This window comes from Henckelia pumila, chromosome 3, assembly GCF_033568475.1.
Source record: "Henckelia pumila isolate YLH828 chromosome 3, ASM3356847v2, whole genome shotgun sequence".
Lineage (NCBI taxonomy): Eukaryota > Viridiplantae > Streptophyta > Magnoliopsida > Lamiales > Gesneriaceae > Henckelia > Henckelia pumila.
In genome coordinates this window covers 14,451,615-14,473,207 of record NC_133122.1, presented here as the reverse complement: position 1 = coordinate 14,473,207, position 21,593 = coordinate 14,451,615, and the positions used below count along the sequence as shown (strand labels likewise).

The 21,593-nt window shown below is 39.0% G+C and overlaps 1 protein-coding gene across 27 annotated transcripts; it reads left to right on the top strand.

The window, feature by feature from the left end:
- Positions 1–2,553: 2,553 nt before the first annotated feature.
- Positions 2,554–7,694, top strand: LOC140891956 (uncharacterized). 27 transcript variants are annotated; one of them, XR_012152678.1, is made up of 8 exons: positions 2,554–2,768; positions 3,438–3,524; positions 3,805–4,065; positions 4,451–4,605; positions 4,936–4,986; positions 6,213–6,488; positions 6,594–6,707; positions 7,533–7,685. XR_012152678.1 is itself a non-coding variant. In XM_073300670.1 (8 exons), exons 1-4 carry the CDS (start codon positions 3,060–3,062, stop codon positions 5,057–5,059), a joined length of 537 nt encoding a protein of 178 aa, XP_073156771.1. In that variant the 5' UTR covers positions 2,554–3,059; the 3' UTR covers positions 5,060–5,084; positions 5,159–6,345; positions 6,448–6,488; positions 6,594–6,707; positions 7,533–7,692. The 27 variants fall into 27 exon arrangements, 14 of the variants coding, with proteins under 14 accessions (XP_073156771.1, XP_073156766.1, XP_073156764.1 ...); XR_012152677.1 differs by having other exon boundaries at positions 2,554–3,104; XM_073300670.1 differs by lacking the exon at positions 3,805–4,065 and having other exon boundaries at positions 2,554–3,104; positions 3,438–3,603; positions 4,404–4,605; ... (2 more) ...; positions 6,448–6,488; positions 7,533–7,692.
- Positions 7,695–21,593: the final 13,899 nt, after the last annotated feature.

Below are 21,593 nucleotides of genomic sequence, written 5' to 3'. Positions count from 1 at the left end.
CGATTTGGAAAAATTCCAGGATCGAGCGCATGCTTCTGTGATGAAAAATCTGCTCTGCTCCTTTCTTTGGACGCATCAACGCACTTCGATTTCTTTAATCAAAACATGGTAATTCTTACACAATAAATCAAAACTAAGTTAAGAAGCTCAATGCATGACATAAAATAAAACTAGAATAAAACATGAACAATGACACAAAATGCATGAAAAACACTTAACAAAATGACACTAAAAATTCCAACAAAATAATACTATCAAATTCCCCCACACTTGAACCTTGCTCGCCTTCGATCAAGTTATACAAAACAAAATATGCAAACAAGAATCAAGAAATACTACGGAGCACTGGCCTCAGTTCATCTTTCAAAATTTTCACATCCATCCATCCAACTCACATTGTTTTGAAAATTTTAAAACCAGACTGATTTCACCTCACAAACTTATAAACCCCGCAACTCAAGTTCAAAACACTCGCCTCAAATCCAATTCACACATTCATAGATCATGAGAACTTTTCATGGTTTCACAGGATTACAATGAATAGAAATCAAATCAACACACTCACAATCGGTTAAACACAAAGAAATCTAGTGTGTGCGTGTTTTGATCAAAAATTCATACTCATCAATAGTGTCAATCGACAGTCCATAGGCAAAATTCTCGCAACCCTCTCCACTAGTATATTGGGCGACTGTGACTCAGTCAATAGGTCTGAATTGGCTTATAATGTAGGCTTGGCTTATAGCTACAATAAAGGAAAATAATTCAAAGAGGGAGTAAATTATGTCTATCTTTAGAATTCACTCTTTTTCATTTATTTTTCACACCGCTTTTCACTTCATTGATCTCTATTTTTTTCTTTTCTAATGCTTTTCACCATTAAATTTTCCTTCTTTTTCACCACTTTTTTCATCATTTTATTTCCATCCCTTTTTCACTACTATTTTTTTTCTTTTCTTTCAAGCTATCATCACATCATTCCATATTAACCATTCAACGCAGGAGCATAAAATAATTTTAACATTCAATTCACTCCCTTAAAGGTAGGAAACAGTGTTTAGGCTATGGTTAGTAGTTGTAGGACCTTGAAATAATGCCGAATGGGGGTTTACCACACGTTTGCACGCATGCCATTCGTTTTTCAATCAGGCTCAAATAAGGTACTAGGGATAATTAATAAAGTGGGTGGCTTGAAAAGCTCAAACAAATTCAGAAAAATTTCCTACATCATTCCTAAGTCACAGTTTACCCGTATTTTGCATCGAGGGGTGTTTGAACAAGTCCTAGACATGTCTCAATTCACAATCAAATCATACAAATATTAATCAGTGCAGAAAAGAGAAATCATCAACAGTAAACGATGATTTTGCACAAAATTCAGAAATATGCACCTCATGCGCTCATATATATATGAAAGCTCAAAGGGCATCTAAGGACAAAAGATTCAAGAAAATTTAGGCCCAAATAATCCAAATAATGCCTCAATTCTATCCATGTTTGTATGCTTCAAAATTCACATTTGAGTATAATTCACAGAGTATGTAGGAGTTCACTCGTCTACTGAGTTCCATCAGTGCAAAAACTTGTCAGATAGACATGGAATTCACAAACAAAGCTTCATCATTGGCCAGGCATGCAATGCATGAATGCACCCCCCACACTTAAACGAAACATTGCCCTCAATGATTGAGAACTAAACTATACAAAAGCACACAACAAAACAAGTAGCAATAAAAACAAAAAAAAACAAAATGATGCAATGCAAAAAGTAAAAAGAAAACTCCCTAGATCTATGGATTTGCGTCCGCCCCGTCCTCATCATGCTCTGGCGGTGGCACTGGGTTGACCCAAGGAAACTCAAAAGGTGGCGGGAAAGGAACAGCTGGGGGGAGCGTGGTGAGATCAATCCCTAGCCTCTCGGAGATGCCACGAGATATGTAGTCCAACACCTGAAAATTTGCAGCCGTGGCCGAGTTGAAGGTATTCTGGTGCTGAGTAAAGGCGGCCATCTCTTGAACAATAACTGCAGTAGGGCGGCGCTGAGGTGGAATAGGACGCACCGGATCGTGGACCGCCACAAACTTGTCATCCACCACAAATTGGCTTCGCCTATAAGCCCTCTTGGCATCAACAACTTCTTGGTCAATGGGTCGCATCGGCTGCAACCATTCCTCGTCCGCTCTAGCTTGCCACTACAACAAATTTTAGATTCAACAACATCTAAAAGATAACGGTTTTGTGAAAAAATTGTTGTCTCTTGACCTTTTACAACGGATTTATTAAAAAGTGTTGTTGTTTGTCTTATTTTGATAAACAACCGCAACAGATTATAGCCAATGACAACGGATTTTAAAATCTGTTGTCTATGAGAATATTTTTTTATGGCCTACGACAACAGATTTTAAAATCCGTTGTCTATGAGCGGGTATTTTATATAGCCTACGACAACGGATTTATTATTTTGTGTTGTAATAAAATTAAATTTTTCTTTTTCTAAATAAATTGTAATAGAGTTAACACTTAGATTTTTAAGGGAACGAATCACGTACACATGATTTCTTCCCTCCTCTCTCGTCGCAGGCTTCTTTCCTCGTTGCTCTCACGATCCATTCTCCAATTACCAAACCCTAGCTGCCCGCTTCGCTTACCCCCTCGCCGCCGCAGAACTTCATCCCGGTCGTCGCCGCCACCTTGCCGCCGCAGCACCCTAGCCCAGTAGTATCGTCAGTGATGAGGATGATTCATTTGGTCCAAAGTTGTTCTCGCGAGTTAAGGCTCCAATTTCTGAGCATCAACCATCGATTTTTGCCTTTCCCGATCGTGAGCTAGTTGTTATCAAGTATCAGGATAATTTTAAAGCTTTCCCAGCCATTTCCCCAATTTCTAGCCAAGACCAAGACCCTATTCGTGTGACCTTGTTGCGCGATTACTGTTCATCGCGATTCCATTAGATTTGGTTCAATATTTGGCAGTGTTTTGCTCGATTCCAGATCTGTACATGTATTTTATGGTCTTTCCGGAGGTCAAATTTATGTAAAATATTTTTGCAAGAATTTTGGATGCTCCTTGGGCCAAATGGCTGCGACAAATCAACCATTTTGAAAGTACTCAACACTCTAATTATTTTCAAAATTTTGAGTGTTTTGTTTTCTCCTATTTGGAGTTATTGATTTGATAATGTTATTATCTGGTGAAATTAATAGCTTTCGGACGAAAATTTTATAGTTTTATGGTTTGTGCGTCGGTTATTTTGCTGGTTCTGATTTTCATGTTCGAATTTGATATCTTGGTTACTCTAGTACGCTTGTTGCCTTGGTATCTTACATTCGAGTTATTGCTTTGTGTATTATTCTGCTTTCCATGGCTTCCGACTTCCAAGCCTGTAACTTTTGTGGATTAGAATTAGGTGTTATATTTGTTTTCTGTAATTTATGCAGATTTTAGGTGGATTATTGAATCCAAGTGGTGGGTTTTTGCTGGTGAACAAGCCAAGGAGCTTTGTGTTTCAGAATACAGACCGTCAGGTTGCTTTATTTAGCTATCACAGGAGTTGGGCACATTTATTTATTAAACAACTGAATCACTCAAGTTCCGCATATCTTGGTATTTTTGCTACATTTCATTTTCATTTTTCATCTGATGAATTCAATCTAATTGTCATGTAAATAGTTGATTTAAAGAATCTAATTTTTAAAGTGACTAGATTGTTTGATAATTGTTGTTGAATTGTGGAATTTAGTTGCTCTGCCTCGAAATCAAGAAGTTTTGGTGTCAATGATATCTGATATCATTAATGAATTTCAGTATTTGGCAATGGAACTGATTCCTCTTTTGGAGAACGAGTTTTGAGATGCTATTAGGGAGAATTATTTTTCTGCCAAGAAATTGAAAGGAAGTCAGATTACCATTTTAGCAACAACAATCATAGGATGCATAGGATACAAGGTGCAATCTTTTGTTTTGCCTCCTGATTTCATTTGTGATAATATTATCATAAAAAATGTGAAATCTCACGTGCATACCTCATTTCGTCTCAACATTAGTGGAGGAATTGATTTGATTGAGGTGAGTTAACTTTTTATTTTTGTTAGTTATTCAATAATTGTATCGTTTATTGCACTCTGATTTGCATGCGGTTCCGCTGTATAGAGGAATGGCAAATGCTCGAGAGACGATCAGGCTTGAGATTTTTTTGTTTGTTAATTGAGTAGAGGCTGGGATGTTTTCCCCCCCTCTTCAGCCAGTTTTTTATGTTGTGGATTTGGTTAATGTCGATTTGAAAGTGTACATGCAAATTTTATATTTTGGTTTTTATTAAAAGTTTGCTTCTTCACTTAAAGCAACTGATCTGTAGTTAGATATATTGTAATCAGTTGATTCATTAATTTTTGTTTTTTTATTAGAATATAACATGCTTGAGGATGTTAAACGAATTTTTGAATCTGCTCAGAGAAGAAGAATTAAGTTGTGTGGGAATTATCACTTTGGACTACCCTTTCCCCTCAAAATTCCTCGGAGTGCTGCTGCTAGTAGGAGGACGAGAATCTTATTTCATTCTAATGGAATGCCAAAGAGAGAAATGAACAAGACTTATTACAACAACAGGTATTTGCAATCTCACAAGTGTTGTTTAATAGATTCGTTCAACCACATATTCAGATATCGGCTAGGGGTTTCTAGGGCAAGAAAATATGTATTCTTTTATTTCCTTGGCTGCCTATATTCAGATAGTTGAATCCATTTGTTATCTTCATTTGTCATTAATTAATACTGTTATTCTGACTTCTGAGTTAGTCTGGAAAATTAGGTTGTAACTTCTTGCCGCTTTAATTGACCGTGTATTATTTACATCTGTTTAATGAGATGAATGGCTTTACCAATAGCATAGCAATATATAATCTTCCTTCTTCTTGTGTTTTTTTTTTGTGTGTGCAGGAGCGAAGGGATAAACTATTGTCTTGTAGTCTTTCTTCCTTTAATTTTCAGGTGGTTCCAAAGCTTTCAATTTTCATGCTTATATTATGTTGGCTGCAATGCATGGAAAGATCTCATGTGTTAAAAAGCTAATTGAAGCTGGTGACAATGTATGTATGTCTAATAAGCATCTTCTATGCATTTACAAGTTTTCGGTATCATTAACTTGGGATTTTGGAGACAGATTTTAATGTTTGAATTCAGTCAAGGGGGGAACATGCTTGCACTATGCTGCTTATTATGGTCACTCTTATTGCCTTCAAGCCATTCTTTCGTCTTACTTAGTGACCATGATGCATTAATAAGGATGATTAGGTAATATATAAATATAAATGATGTTTTGATTTATTAATTGATGAATTTAAATACATATTTTCTAAGCATGGAAGTAAATGGAAAATAATTTATTATTTGAATTTTTAGCGGTATTATTATGGGACAAAATATCTAAAACTCCTCATAATTAATGAGTTTGATTGGATATGCATGAAGGCTTACAGCTCACTCCTGGTTGACTTTGGAAAGTTGACCTTTAGTACTGTTTGGGTCTATTGTGACGCCCCCGTGAGTCTTCAAGTCAAATTTCTTAAAATGATTTGAACACCTAAGTCTACCCGCGGCTCATTTATTACCATTTCGTGGCATCGAAATCTCAAATTTCATATAAGATATCGATAATGTTCATGATTTAATTATAATAAATATTTATTCATGCTAAAGAAATTCATTTATTTCACTTCTTGTTTTTTGACAAAAAATGTATATGTATATATGGAATATTTAAGAAAAATCAGTAATTACTTGAACTTTTGTTTGGTGGAAGTGTACGTCTTTGCTTGTGGATTCATGCTTATCGGATTCACACGGAAACTCAGATCCTTGAAAGCATTTTCATGATTACTTTTTCCATTTATTTATTTGATGTATCTATGCTGCTTATTATGGTCACTCTGCTTCTTAGATATGCATGATACAAGCATGTATATTGAGATTTGACTTCGTTACTGCTAGAATTCCAGTGATCATCTCAATATTTTCAAACTGAAGAGAGTCGAGCAGGATGGGTTCCTGGACTTTAAAATTGGAGATCATTCAAACACTTCACATGCTGGTTTTCTCCCCATAAAATAGTGATGTGTTAAAAATTTCACTTGTATGCTTTTACTAACAATTTAAATAGAGGGAATCATAGATATCAACAAAATTGAGCTTCCACAATATTCATGGTGCTATTGCAGGCTGTATTTTGGTTAGTGGTGCCCAGATTAATCAGAGAGGCTAGAAGAAAATAAAGCTTATTATGACAGTTCTCTTGCTGATCTTCTTGTTCCAGTGCTCGCTGGAGAAAATAAGGATGATTTGGTAATTTAGGTGGAAGATTTGGTTTCGTGAAAATTTGAAATTAAGAAACTCCGAATTCTGTTGGCTTTTTGTTGCATAATCCGATTCTCTGTTGTTAATGGTGCATTGCAGTGATTTTAGTTTTCTCACTGTTCGAGCTCAAATGACGATAGGTAATTTTTCACTCTCCTTGACCGCAATAGCAATACCTCTTTGCTTGTTAAATAAACTTTCTTGCAATGTTCTGAGAGTTTTGCTTTTACCTTACTTTACTACAGCAACTTTTCAAATTAAGTCGTCCATTTGAGGTTGTATCAAGGGGTTATTAATTCATAACCAGCTTCTTAAAGGCATTGACAGCGCATGAGTTAGTTTCCATCGATCTTTACTTGGTATTTTCCTTTAGTCTCATCATAGTTTTCTAAAGTAGAACTTTTCCTTCTATATGAGAGTTGTTTCAAAGAACATTTCCTTTTTTTATGCATGAAGTATGGGTAATTATTGCTTGCATGGCGGTGATTAATAGATGCAACTGCAGCTCTATGTTCATAGTCATTTTAATGCCTATGTTTTTGCAGAAATGTTAAATGTAGATATGTCTTCACTAAATGCATATGATTTTTGTTTGTTGTTTTTCTATGCATATATATAATAGATATATTAATGCCTTCTAGGAACTCACTTTAGCTATATGCTAGCTGCTATTTTATTTTATCTTGTGATTATTTTGCCACCATGTAATGTGTTGGGAGCAACAATTCAATATACGGATTTCTTTTGGCAGAAACAAGAGAAAAATTGTGAACAACACCATTAGAACAACCCATCTTAGACTGCCTCTTATGTCCTTTTCCAGATTCCCTGAAATTATTTCTAAACTCTGACCTTTCGCCAGTGAGTTTTTTATGTATATTTGAATTTCTGATAAAAAAAAATGAACATTCCCATATTTTCTATGATTTCTATCATATCCCCAATCCTGTACAAGTTATCAGCTCATCATTAAAGAGGAGAATCTCTCTTTCTTCCTGTATAATTATAACATAGTTTCTATAATTGAGTTATTCATAATCAAATTCCTTTTACAAGTTTAAGAAGCACATGATAACGCGGAAACTATAAGAAGGGCATTGAATCTTTGAGTAAATGTGAAAATGATAACTGCTAGACTTTTTTTTTCAAGTTTATTTAACTTTTGTTATTGATGTCTGTTTCAGAGGGTGATAAACCGATGATCGAAGAGTACTTGATGTGAGCTGGAGCTAATTACACCATCAAGGATGCAAAGGGTCGGACCACCACGTCGATTTTTTTTTTGTAGTATGCATTGAATTAGAATTTTAATTTCGAGTGATTTGTAATATTAAAAAATTGTATATTAAATTTTGTTTATGAAATTTTAAATTTTGGTTTATTTATAATATTAAAATTTATATAAAATTTTTTATTTATTTTTTGTTTTTTATATAGAAAAAGACAACGGATTTTATCCGTTGTCGTAGGGGGTCTAAAACTGTTGTAACTAATGGTGTTGTAAAAAGTATGCCCCTACGACAACAGATAAAATCCGTTGTCGTTTTTCTCAAAGACAACGGATTTGTGTTTACGACAACGGATAAAATCCGTTGTCGTTGCCTTCAAAGACAACAGATTTTATCCGTTGTTTTTGAGGGCAACAACGGATTTTATCCGTTTTCGTAGGGGCGCAGTTTTGACAACACCAACAGTTACAACAGTTTTTCACTCCCTACGACAACGGATAAAATCCGTTGTCTTTTTGCGTTTTTCTTGTAGTGTGCACATCTGCTCGCATGCATAACTGTGTAATGATCATGGGAAAGAAAAGACCGGCTGTCCTAGAAGTGATCGACCGCCGTATCTGATCATGAATAACTCGGCCCACATTAACCGGGAATCCGACATCGAGAGCGTATAGCAACACAGCACGCTCAACATGCACTTCACTCGTGTGTGAGATTGGCATCAGACGGCGGCACAGGAATGTGTACCACGTAGCCGGACCCACAAAAAGATATTTCTCTTTGAAGCATTTGAAAATGATCGGATCCAACCAAGCAGCCCCGGTAAAGCACAACTGATAAAGGATTTCGTGGACATCCAGGTAAAGGGTCGTACTTTGGAATATGCTATCATCGACATCTGGTGTCTCTAGCATGACATTCAACTCAGAAGCTGCGTAGAAAACTAAAGTTCCCTGGACAAAGGCCTTGCCATCCGTCCGCTCCACAACATTAGCGTAAAACTCCCTAACAAGAGGGACGATTGTTAGAGCGGGTTGCCTATAGAACGTTCCCCACCCACGTGCCAAGACTTGAACCGCCACTTCGTTTTCATTCGAATCTAGATCAAAACCCCTCTCAATAATAGGGGAGCGATGATTCTTGGCATGGTCGTAGCGATCCCGGGCCGCTTGATTGACAAAATGGTCGGCAAGGTTTAAGGATGCGGTTGCAGCTCGTGCACCTTGGCGAGAAGATTCGCCTCTCTCTGTAGTGCGTTTTAAACCCATGAGCACCCAAAAATTGCAAGAATTGGTGGATGAGGCAATTCGTCGAACACCTTGTGGACACCAACAATTTCGGCTTTTCTAGCAAAATATGGTCGTGGAGAAGTAGAGAGGAGGGAAGAAATGAAGATTCCAAGCCCTTGAATGATCCTGTAATATATTGATAACAAATTGTGAACAATTGTGAAATTTCGAAAATTTGGGGAAAAAGAGTTCTAAGGGCCGAGGGAAATTTTGAAAGGGGGAGTGGGGGAAAAGAGCATAAATGTAGTAACCCAGATTCCATTTTAAGATAATAAATTGTTAAACATGATTAAGGGTTGGTAATTAATCAATTTCGGAGTGTTATTGAACTTCAGAAGAGAATATGGGCTTTTGATTTTGGGCCGGATCGGAAGCTCCGAACCCAGATCGGAAGCTCCGATCCTAGCCACTTCGGAAGCTCAGCGGAAGCACCGAGATCGGAAGCTCCGATCTTGGAACGGAAGTTCCGATCTCCAGCTGCCAGCTTTGCCCGATGACTCAGCCGCGAGTTTTGACAAGTGTTGATCGGGGGTGAGATCGGAAGCTCCGATCGTCGGATCGGAAGTTCCGATCCTGGCGTGTTCTGCATGCACACAATGAGCTGGATCGGAAGCTCCGATCCCAAAATCGGAAGTTCCGATCCTGGCCGGGAATTTTGCCTATAAATAGGTCTCGTTCGATTTTATTTTGAAATACGAATTTCCGAGTTTCTTTCTTCAGTTATATAGTATGAGATATACACTTGAGGGCCCTATCGGTTATAATAGAGGTTCTGGAATAACCAAGGTGTGGTTATAGTCATCCGGGACTAGCGACTCCAAAGGGCTAACTACGGACGAAGGTATGGTCCGGGAATCTATTTAAGTTTTGGGAGTACTTATTAGCTTAGTTAAGGCTTATAGAATTTATGTAGTGATACGGTGAACTTTTGAATAAAGGCTTGGAACCTAGGATCCTATTATACTTGAACTAGCCTAGAGGTACGTACACATTGACTGAGATTGCCTGCGAGTATACATGTTTATATGTTGCATTTATTTGGCATTATTATATGGCATGATGTATGATTTATCGCTTTCTATACTCATATGTAATGTGCATATACACGTTGAGCCTATACCTTGTTATACCTTACTATAGAGCCGCTCAGCTCTATACTCGATAGTCTGTCACTGAGAGTACGCGACGGCGGGGGCATTTATGTCTGTCTGCTCTGGTGTACTAGACGAGTGTGGTTGCACCCAGAGGTTGATCTGTGCGGTGGCAGCACTCATGTGGCGCCGGTTCTGAGCATGATTTTTTAGATGACCCGTTACCAGTCATCATGTTGCATGCATTATATACATATGTTTACTCATGTTTATGTACTGGGCGTTAGCGCTCACGTCCTAGTTGTTATCTTGGACACCCTATTCCATGGGGCAGGTCGCAGGATGGACGGAGCTGGTGGTTCAAGGCAGGACTAGGGAGCAAGAGCCTTGAGGATTTTATTATACAGCAGTATTCGATATAGCTGTATAATGTTTACTGTTTAAGTTTTCGATTTGGTTGTATCACTACAGTATTAAGCCTGGATTATTTACTAAGCTGATATGTAAATTATGGATTATGTTTCCGCACGTTTTTAATTTGTTATGTATTTTGCTGTATTAAGTTTAATGCATGCTATTAGTTACCAGTTAGTAGGTGATTCCATGCAGGGTCACTACATTTTTGGTATCAGAGCATGCTTAGATTTTGGGATTAGTACTTGGGATTTAGTTTAGTCTTGAGTAATTCTTGCGCATTTGGGATTTTAATGTGCAATTCTTTTCAGGATATGGCTGACGAGAGTCACGGTAGTGTTGGACAGGGAGGTGGTCATCATCATCGTCATCACCGCCATCATGATGATCAACATCGTCATCATGAGGGTAGACGTCGCTACTCTATTAATAAGTTCATGCAAGTAGGACCGAAACCTTTGGTGGGAGGCGAGAATCCTGAACAAGCAAGAAGTTGGATGTCTAAACTCGAGAGTACTTTTCGTGCTTTCGATTGTACTGAGGATCAGAAATTGGAAGTTCTAGAATTCGTTCTAGAGGATCGAGCACGTTTTTGGTGGGATGCCAAAGCTGCTCAGGCACGTACTGAGAGAGGACAGGTGACTTGGGGGGATTTCTGTCGGGAGTTTCAGAAATTGTATTTTCCTCTGGCTGTTCGCCAAGCACGATCTATGGAGTTGCTTACTTTGAGGCAAGGATCAATGACTATTGATCAATATCAGCAACGATTTCTTGATCTGCTACCTTTCAGTCCTCATATCAATGAGAGTGTTTCATCGAAGTATGATATCTTTCTACAAGGTTTGAACCAAGATATCTACTCTCAGGTTGTCGTCTGTGATGACCCGGTATGTTTTGAGACTTTGGTGAACCGTTGCCGTCTTGTGGAGACTAGCAACAGGCGGGCACAGCTGATGATGCCAGGACAGCCTAGTGGATCTTTTGAGCCTCGAGCTCAATCTGTTGTGCAATCTGGACCTACATCTTTTTCTACTCCTACTACTTCATCTGGATCTCGTAGTTCACGAGGTATGTTCCGTTTTGGGAAGAAGAAGAAGAAGGAGGAGTTTTGTAGTCACTGTGGAGGGAATCATCCTGCATCTTCATGTCGGAGAGCTACTGGTGCTTGTTATATTTGCGGTCAGCAGGGACATCTGCGGAGAGATTGTTCTCAGCGCATAGGTTCTTCTAGTGGATCAGGATCACAGGTTGGATCTCAGGCTTCTATTGTTCCACGGCAGCAGTCAGCACCACAGAGTTCTTCCGGTTATCGTCCACAGACTCAAGGACAGGTGTTTGCTCTGTCTCAGGAGCAGGCTATAGAGGGAAGCGATCGCATGTTGGCAGGTACCTTTCTGTTATGTGGTATTCCTGCACTTGTATTAATTGATACTGGAGCATCGCATTCCTTTATTTTTAGTCGCTTTGTTAAGAGACATAGATTACCTTATGTATCATTAGATATGGATTTAGTTGGATCTACTCCGTTGGAGCAAGAGATAGTAACTAAGCGTCTAGTGATGGGTTGCCTTCTGGAATTTGAGGGTAATGTGATAGTAGCTAATTTGATGATATTAGCGATGGCAGATTTTGACTGTATCTTGGGAATAGATATGCTGACTTTGTATCACGCTACTGTGGATTGTTATCAGCGTCTGGTACAGTTTCATCCGGATGAGGGTGATAGCTGGTATTTTTATGGTGAGGGTGCGCGACCTCCGATGCCACTTGTTTCGGCTCTGAAGGCATGTCATGTCTTGGATTCAGGTGGGGAGGGCTACCTTATCTATGCAGTTGATATGTCCACGAGTAGTACGGGTATTGATTAGTCACCGGGTGTCAGCGAGTTTCCTGACGTATTCCCTGATGAGATTCCTGGTTTTCGTTCGGTGCGAGAGGTTGAATTCGGTATTGACTTAGTTCCAGGAACTACGCCTGTATCCCGAGCGCCTTATCGTCTGGCACCGTCAGAGATGAGAGAATTGAAATAGCAGTTACAGGATCTTCTTGATAAGGGATATATTCGTCCGAGTGTTTCTCCGTGGGGAGCACCTGTTTTGTTTGTCAAGAAAAAAGATGGATCGATGCGATTGTGTATTGATTACAGGCATTTGAATCGTGTCACCATCAAGAATAAGTATCCTTTACCACGGATTGATGATCTGTTCGATCAACTACAGGGTACTTCTGTTTATTTTAAGATAGATCTGAGATCTGGATACCATCAGATGCGGGTACGAGACTCAGATATATCAACGACTGCTTTCAGGAACAGATACGGGCATTATGAATTTCTGGTGATGCCATTCGGTTTGACGAATGCACCGGAAATCTTTATGAATCTGATGAATCAGATATTTTGAGAGTATCTGGATAGATTTGTCATCGTCTTCATTGATGATATTCTTGTCTATTCTCATGACAAGGATGAGCATGCACATCATCTAAGGATTGTTTTACAGACATTACGAGATAAGCAGCTGTATGCGAAATTGAGAAAGTGTGAATTCTGGCTTGATCGGGTAGTGTTTCTCGGTCATGTGATTTCTAATGAAGGGATATCTGTTGATCCTAGTAAGATAGAGGCAGTGCTGAACTGGTCTCGACCGACGACGGTTGTTGAGATTCGTAGTTTCTTGGGTCTAGCGGGATATTACCGTCGGTTCATCGAGAATTTTTCACAATTGGCCAGGCCTTTGACTCAGCTTACTCAGAAAGATGTTACCTTCATATGGTCCTCGGATTGTGAGGAGTCATTTCACGAGCTGCGTAGACGTCTTACTACTGCACCTGTGCTAGCTCTACCTTCTGGATCAGGAGGTTATGTTGTCTATACTGATGCCTCTGGTCAGGGGTTAGGATGTGTTTTGACACAGCATGGACATGTTATTGCCTATGCTTCTCGACAATTGAAGACGCATGAGAGTAATTATCCAGTGCATGATCTCGAGTTAGCCGCCATTGTATTTGCGCTCAAGATTTGGAGGCATTATCTTTATGGCGAGAAATTTGAGATATTCACGGATCACAAGAGTCTGAAATATTTATTCACTCAGGCAGAGTTGAATATGCGACAGAGACGCTGGATGGATCTTTTGAAGGATTATGATTGTGAAATCAAATATCATCCAGGTTCTGTTAATCTTACTGCTGATGCCTTGAGTCGGCAGGTGAGACTTTCTGCACTTCAGACTAGTGAAGTATCTCATATGATTCAAGAGTGCTGTTCATTGAGTTTTACGCTCAAGCACAAGAAAGGGAGGAATGGGATTCGATTGTATACTATTTTATCTGAGCCAACATTGTATTCTCGGATCAGAGATGCTCAGATATCTGATGTTAAGACTCAGAGTTTGGCACGTCTAGCCAATGGAGTTAATACATCTGGATTCCATTTTTAGGCAGATGGTTTATTGTGCCTATCTAATCGAGTGGTTGTACCTAATGATGCGGAGCTCAGGAACGATATTCTTTCTCAAGCTCACAGGAGTCGATTATCAGTTCATCCTGGAAGCATGAAAATGTATAAGGACTTGCGAACTAGATTCTGGTGGAAAGGGATGAAGAGAAGTGTGTATCAATTTGTTTCGAGATGTTTGGTTTGTCAACAGGTCAAGGCTGAACATCGACGACCAGGTGGATTACTGCAGAATCTTGATATTCCCGAATGGAAGTGGGAGCATGTGACTATGGACTTTGTTACCCACTTGCCTAGGACGTCACGTCAGTGTGATGGTATCTGGGTTGTCGTTGACCGTTTGACGAAATCAGCACACTTTATTCCTTATAACCGGGAGTATTCTTATGATCGCATGTCACGTTTATACATCCAGGAGATAGTGCGATTGCATGAGATTCCAGTGAGCATAGTCAGTGATAGAGACCCGCGATTTACCTCACGTTTTTGGGGTAGTTTTCAGGGGGCGTTGGGTACCACTCTGAGTTTGAGCACTGTGTATCATCCGGAGACTGACGGGCAGTCAGAACGGACGATTCGTACGCTGGAGGATATGCTACTTTCTTCTGTCATGGATTTTGGCTTATCTTGGCAGGATCAGTTACCTTTGATTGAATTTGCCTACAATAACAGTTATCATCGTAGTATTGATAGGCACCTTTCGAGGCATTGTACGGTCGACGGTGTCGTACTCCGTTATTCTGGGATGAAGTCGTGGAACGACAAGTCGAGGGTCCTGAATTGGTGCAGCAGATTGTAGACAAGGTAGATTTGATCAAGCATAGGATCAAAGTTGCTCAAGATAGACAAGCCAGTTATGCTAATATTCGTCGCAGGCCACTTCAGTTTGAGTCTGGTGAATATGTGTTTCTCCGAGTATCACCTTTCAGGAAGGTGATGAGATTCGGCGTGAAAGGCAAGTTGTCTCCTCGTTTCATTGGGCCTTTCCAGATACTGGAGAAGATCGAAGATGTTGCATATCGTTTGGCTTTACCGCCAAATCTTTCCCGTATACATAATGTTTTTCATGTGTCGTTACTTCGACAGTATATAGCTGATGAATCTCATGTGATTCAGTCTACTGATATTCAGCTAGAGCCAGATCTGTCTTTTGTTGAACGACCAATCCGTATTCTAGACAGGAAGGAGAAAGTTCTTTGGAACAAGACTATACCACTTGTGATGGTACAGTGGCAGCACCGAGGCGTTGAAGAAGCAACTTGGGAAACTGAAAGTCGTATGCAAGCGGAATATCCTGAGTTGTTTGCTTTGTACTTTTAATTTACCATGTAAGATGTAATTACAGTTGTTGTAATAAAACATGGTTTGATGTTTCATATTGTTATCTTGATTTGTCTTTAGATGTTATTTCGCGGACGAAATATCTAAAGGTGGGGAGAATGTAGTAACCCAGATTCCATTTTAAGATAATAATATATTAAACATGATTATGGGTTGGTAATTAATCAATTTCGGAGTGTTATTAGACTTCAGAAGAGAATATGGGCTTTTGATTTTAGGCCGGATCGGAAGCTCCGAACCCAGATCGAAAGCTCAGATCCTAGCCACTTCGGAAGCTCAACGGAAGCACCGAGATCGGAAGCTCCGATCTTGGAACGGAAGTTCCGATCTCCAGCTGCCAGCTTTGCCCGATGACTCAGCCGCGAGTTTTGACAAGTGTTGATCGGGGGTGAGATCGGAAGCTCCGATCGTCGGATCGGAAGTTCCGATCCTGGCGTGTTCTACATGCACGCAATGAGCTGGATCGGAAGCTCCGATCCCGAAATCAGAAGTTCCGATCCTGGCCGGGAATTTTGCCTATAAATATGTCTCGTTCGTTTTCATTTTGAAATACGAATTCCCGAGTTTCTTTCTTCAGTTATATCGTGTGAGATATACACTTGAGGGCCCTATCGGTTATAATAGAGGTTCTGAAATAACCAAGGTATGGTTATAGTCATCCGGGACTAGCGACTCCAAAGGGCTAACTACGGACGAAGGTATGGTTCGGGAATCTATTTAAGTTTTGGGAGTACTTATTAGCTTAGTTAAGGCTTATAGAATTTATGTAGTGATACGGTGAACTTTTGAATATAGGCTTGGAACCTAGGATCCTATTATACTTGAACTAGCCTAGAGGTACGTACACATTGACTGAGATTGCCAGCGAGTATACATGTTTATATGTTGCATTTATTTGGCATTATTGTAGTAACCCAGAACTCATTTTAAGATAATAATATGTTAAACATGATTAAGGGTTGGTAATTAATCAATTTCGGAGTGTTATTGGACTTCGGAAGGAAAATTTGGGCTTTTGACTTTGGGCCGGATCGGAAGCTCCGATCCTAGCCATTTCGGAAGCTCAGCGGAAGCACGAGATCGGAAGCTCCGATCCTGGAATGGAGGTTCCGATCTCCGGCTGCCAGCTTTGCCCGATGACTCAGCTGTGTGTTTTGACAAGTGTTGATCGGGGGTGAGATCAAAAGCTCTGATCGTCGGATCGGAAGTTCCGATCCTGACGTGTCCTGCATGCACGCAATGAGCTGGATCGGAAGTTCCGATCCTGGCCGGGAATTTTGCCTATAAATAGGTCTCGTTCGATTTCATTTTGAAATACGAATTCCCGAGTTTCTTTCTTTAGTTATATAGTGTGAGATATACACTTGAGGGCCCTATCGGTTATAATAGAGGTTCTGGAATAACCAAGGTGTGGTTATAGTCATCCGGGACTAGCGACTCCAAAGGGCTAACTACGAACGAAGGTATGGTCCGGGAATCTATTTAAGTTTTGGGAGTATATATTAGCTTAGTTAAGGCTTATAGAATTTATGTAGTGATACGGTGAACTTTTGAATATAGGCTTGGAACCTAGGATCCTATTATACTTGAACTAGCCTAGAGGTACGTACACATTGACTGAGATTGCCAGCGAGTATACATGTTTATATGTTGCATTTATTTGGCATTATTATATGCCATGATGTATGATTTATCGCTTTCTATTCTCATATGTCATGTGCATATACACGTTGAGCCTATACTTTGATATACCTGATTATAGAGCCGCTCAGCTTTATACTCGATAGTCTGTCACTGAGAGTACCGCGACGGCGGGGGCATTTATGTCTGTCTACTCTGGTGTACTAGACGAGTGTGGTTGCACCAAGAGGTTGATCCATGCGATGGCAACACTCATGTGGCGCCGGTTCTGAGCATGACTTTTCAGATGACCCTGTACCAGTCATCATGTTGCATGCATCATATATTTACGTGTACTCATGTCTATGTACTGGGCGTTAGCGCTCACGTCCTAGTTGTTATCTTGGACACCCTATTACATGGGGCAGATCGCAGGATGGACGGAGCCGGTAGTTCGAGGTAGGACTAGGGAGCCGGATCATTTCAAGGGAATTTATACAGCAGAATTTGTTTTAGTTGTATAATGTTTACTTTTAAGTATTTCGATTTGGTTGTATCACTACAGATTTAAGCCTGGATTATGTTACTAAGCTGATATGTAAATTTAAGTTTCCGCACGTTTTACTCTGTTAAGTTATTTTGCTGTATTAAGTTTAATGCATGCTATTAGTTGCCAGTTAGTAGGTGATACCATGCAGGGTCACTATATTTTTGGTATCAGAGCATGCTTAGATTTTGGGATTAGTACTTGGGATTTAATCTAGTCTTGAGTAATTCTTGTGCATTTGGGATTTTAATGTGCAATTCTTTTCAGGATATGGCTGACGAGAGTCACGGTAGTGTTGGCCAGGGAGGTGGTCATCATCATCATCATCACCGCCATCATGATGATCAACATCGTCATCATGAGGGTAGACGTCGCTACTCTATCAATAGGTTCATGCAAGTAGGACCGAAACCTTTGATGGGAGGTGAGAATCCTGAACAGGCGAGGTATTGGATGTCTAAACTCGAGAGTACTTTTCGTGCTTTCGGTTGTACTGAGGATCATAAATTGGAAGTTCTAGAATTTGTTCTAGAGGATCGAGTACGTTTTTGGTGGGATGCCAAAGCTGCTCAGGCACGTACTGAGAGAGGACAGGTGACTTGGGGGGATTTCTGTCAGGAGTTCCAGAAATTGTATTTTCCTCCGGCTGTTCGCCAAGCACGATCTATGGAGTTGCTTACTTTGAGGCAAGGATCAATGACTATTGATCAATATCAGCAACGATTTCTTGATCTGCTACCTTTCAGTCCCCATATCAATGAGAGTGATGCATCGAAGTATGATAACTTTCTACAAGGTTTGAACCAAGATATCTACTCTCAGGTTGTCGTCTGTGATGACCCGGTATCTTTTGAGACTTTAGTGAACCGTTGCCGTCTTGTGGAGACCAGCAACAGGCAAGCACAGTTGATGATGCTAGCACAGCCTAGTGGATCTTTTGAGCCTCGAGCTCAATATGTTGTGCAATCTGGACCTACGTCTTCTTCTACTCCTACTACTTCATCTGGATCTCGTGGTTCACGAGGTATGTTCCGTTTCGGAAAGAAGAAGAAGAAGGAGGAGTTTTGTAGTCATTGTGGAGGAAAGCATCCTGCAGCTTCATGTCGGAGGGCTACTGGTGCTTGTTATATTTGCGGTCAGCAGGGACATCTGCGGAGAGATTGTCCTCAGCGCATGGGTTCTGCTAGTGGATCGGGATCAAAGGTTGGATCTCAGGCTTCTATTGTTCCACGTTAGCAGCCAGCACCATAGAGTTCTTCTGGTTATCGTCCACAGACTAAAGGGCAGGTGTTTGCTCTGTCTCAGGAGCAGGCTACAGAGGGAAGCAATCGCATGTTGGCAGGTACCTTTCTGTTATGTGGTATTCCTGCACTTGTATTAATTGATACTGGAGCATCGCATTACCTTTCTCTCCTTCTCTTAAGTAACATTCTTTCTATCTCTGGGTCGTATGAAAATTCTTCTTCTTCCGAAGATTCGCCTGAAAGAATGAACAAAACAGAGTAGCACTACGAGGAATAAGAATTAAATAAAATAAAAAAACACAAGGACAAAATAAATTTAACACCGATCTTCGGCAGCGGCGCCAAAATTTGGTAGCACTTATCGTGTCACGCCCAAATTACCCGACTCAATCAGATAAATAAAAACATGCTGTAGTGTGAGTAGGGATCGTTCCCACGAGGAAATGGAAATTTAAAAGTGTTATTTAAAATTAAAAAGGGGATTTTGAATTGAGATTAACCACTAAAAATTCAAAAACAATTTATAATAAAATTCTTTAACTGTCAAGCAAGATTAAAAATTAAACTAAAGAAATCAATAAGAAACAAGACTTGGTATCGGTCGACTACACCCTTGATATTATTCATTCAATCATTGATCACCTGAAAATAATTGATCCTATCAAATATTAACCATTGGAAATTTAATTCATGTTTTACCTTAATTTTAGTTAACTAGACACAAGCGTTCTAAGTTAACCCTTACCCCATAAATTAACCCAATACAAGCGATCAGATTTAAATCCACGGTAGCATTCAAACTAGCAAAACTGATAAACCTAGACAACACATACACAAGCGGATATATTTAGCCTAGTCAATTGTTCACTACAAGAAAATTGCAAAACGACAACGGATATTATCCGTTGTCGTAGGGGGGATTAAAACCGTTGTAACTGGGTGCATTTTAAAAAAGCGTGCCCTATAACAACGTTTTATATCCTTTGTTGTAGCCATCCTACCACAATGTTTGCAATAGTTTGTAACCGTTGTCGTAAGTCTCCAAAGAGAACGGTTCTGCAACAGTGTAAATCCGTTGTCATTGACTATTTAAGACAATGGTTTTATACAGTTTATATCCGTTGTTGTTTATGGCTTAGGACAACATATTTGCAACAGTTTATATCCGTTGTCATTTGTGGATTACAAGAACGGTTTTGCAACAGTGTATATCCGTTGTCGTTTGTGATATACGACAACGGTTTTGGCAATAACATAAATCAATTGTATTTGGAGTCATTAAAACCGTTGCCTAATTAATCTTCATACGAACTATAAATATTAATAAAGAAATCAATATAAAATAAAATATTTACTACATTGAATCCATGAAAATATTCAAGTTCCAAAATAGTTACACACATCTAATTTGGAAGATAATACTACGTAGTCGAAACTCAAAATATCCCATCTAATATAATATAAATGTAACAAAAGTAGTTCCAAAAGATGGTTGTATCAAAACATAAATCATCATGTGTTTGTTCTTGATAACGATGTTCACGAGATGACTTCTACGTATTACCAAGGCGATCTGAAACACAGCTCAATCCTTGCATCAAAACCCCTTATGCATTACTCCCAAGTTACCTACAAGAAAACACATTCTCAGTCCAAAATTATCAACAAAATCTTAAACCAATTTAAACATGGAATCCAATCTCAACTATCAAAATAATATCTCGCTTGTCATGGAAAAAAATAAAAGAAAAAAACTCAGCAACTCCAAAAGGGAAGGCAGTGCAGATTTTATTCAACTCATTTTTGCATTTGTATTGAATTCATAAAATATAGTAGGCAGAGTTGACAAACCGTGGTCTCCGACAAACCCACAGGCCACAAGCTAAACCATGGATTTGGCACTTTCAAGTTCCACTCCACAACATCCCAATAACTCAAACCACACACCATTTCAAGTTCCACTCCACATCCCAATAAGCTAGCCTCCCAACTTTAATTCATAGTAGCATGGATCTGCCTTCTTGTTTGATATCATAAGCAAATTAACTTTATTTTAGGTACATGTAAAATAAGCTATGCATATTTAATCTCTCCTATTTTACAACATATTTCATTTTAACTAAAAGTTGACTAAAGATCCTATGCAGCTAGTTAGGCCTTGTTCGTATCTTAGGAGGGCTAAAACATTAATGAATGATAGTTCCCATTAATTCCAGAGTCCAGACCTCTCCTAGCTAGTGTTTTATTTATGCACCTTCTAATTAATCTTTTACAAAAGAAAAAAAATTTCAATCTTAAGCTTTTTACAGATTATTAGAACACCTTGTTAGAAATTTCTGCAAACTACAGGTAGTGAACTCCAAATTTATTTTACTCAAAGATTATAACGATGCACAATGATAATGTGATTTCCAGGAAGTCACGCATAGAAAGTACAACTCGTTAGAGAACCATCATTAATCAACAGCACATTATGTGCAGGGAACTTAATAAAAAAACAAGAGTCGATTATCACAGCAGAAAATAAAAACTCATTAAGCAAAAGTGAAAAATAAGAAAATAAAACAATATTAATTAAACATACCTAGTCATAATTAATATAGTCTAGTACGCATTCCGCCCATTCGGATCGCACTTCATCAATTTCTTCATTAGAGTAAACTGTTTTCATGAACTGTGAACAAACTCAAATTATATTAGTAAAAAAAACAATAATGAAGAAGAAACATGATATAAACACACTTATTTGAGAAGATTGAGAATATGTCAAATATACTATTGAGGAAAGTGAATCCTTATCACTGACAGCATTTCCTTCAACAATTTCTTTCATAAACCTCATCAAATAATACCCACAATGTTTTGCATCTGGTTGGCGAGGACCCTATATTATCAAAAAATTGTCAATGATTAATACATGTATAAATATTTGTCAATTTATCGCAGATAAACATATATAAGAAATACCTTTATCGCTTTCCATGTAGGATTTTTTTTCCCTTTCCTCTCCTTG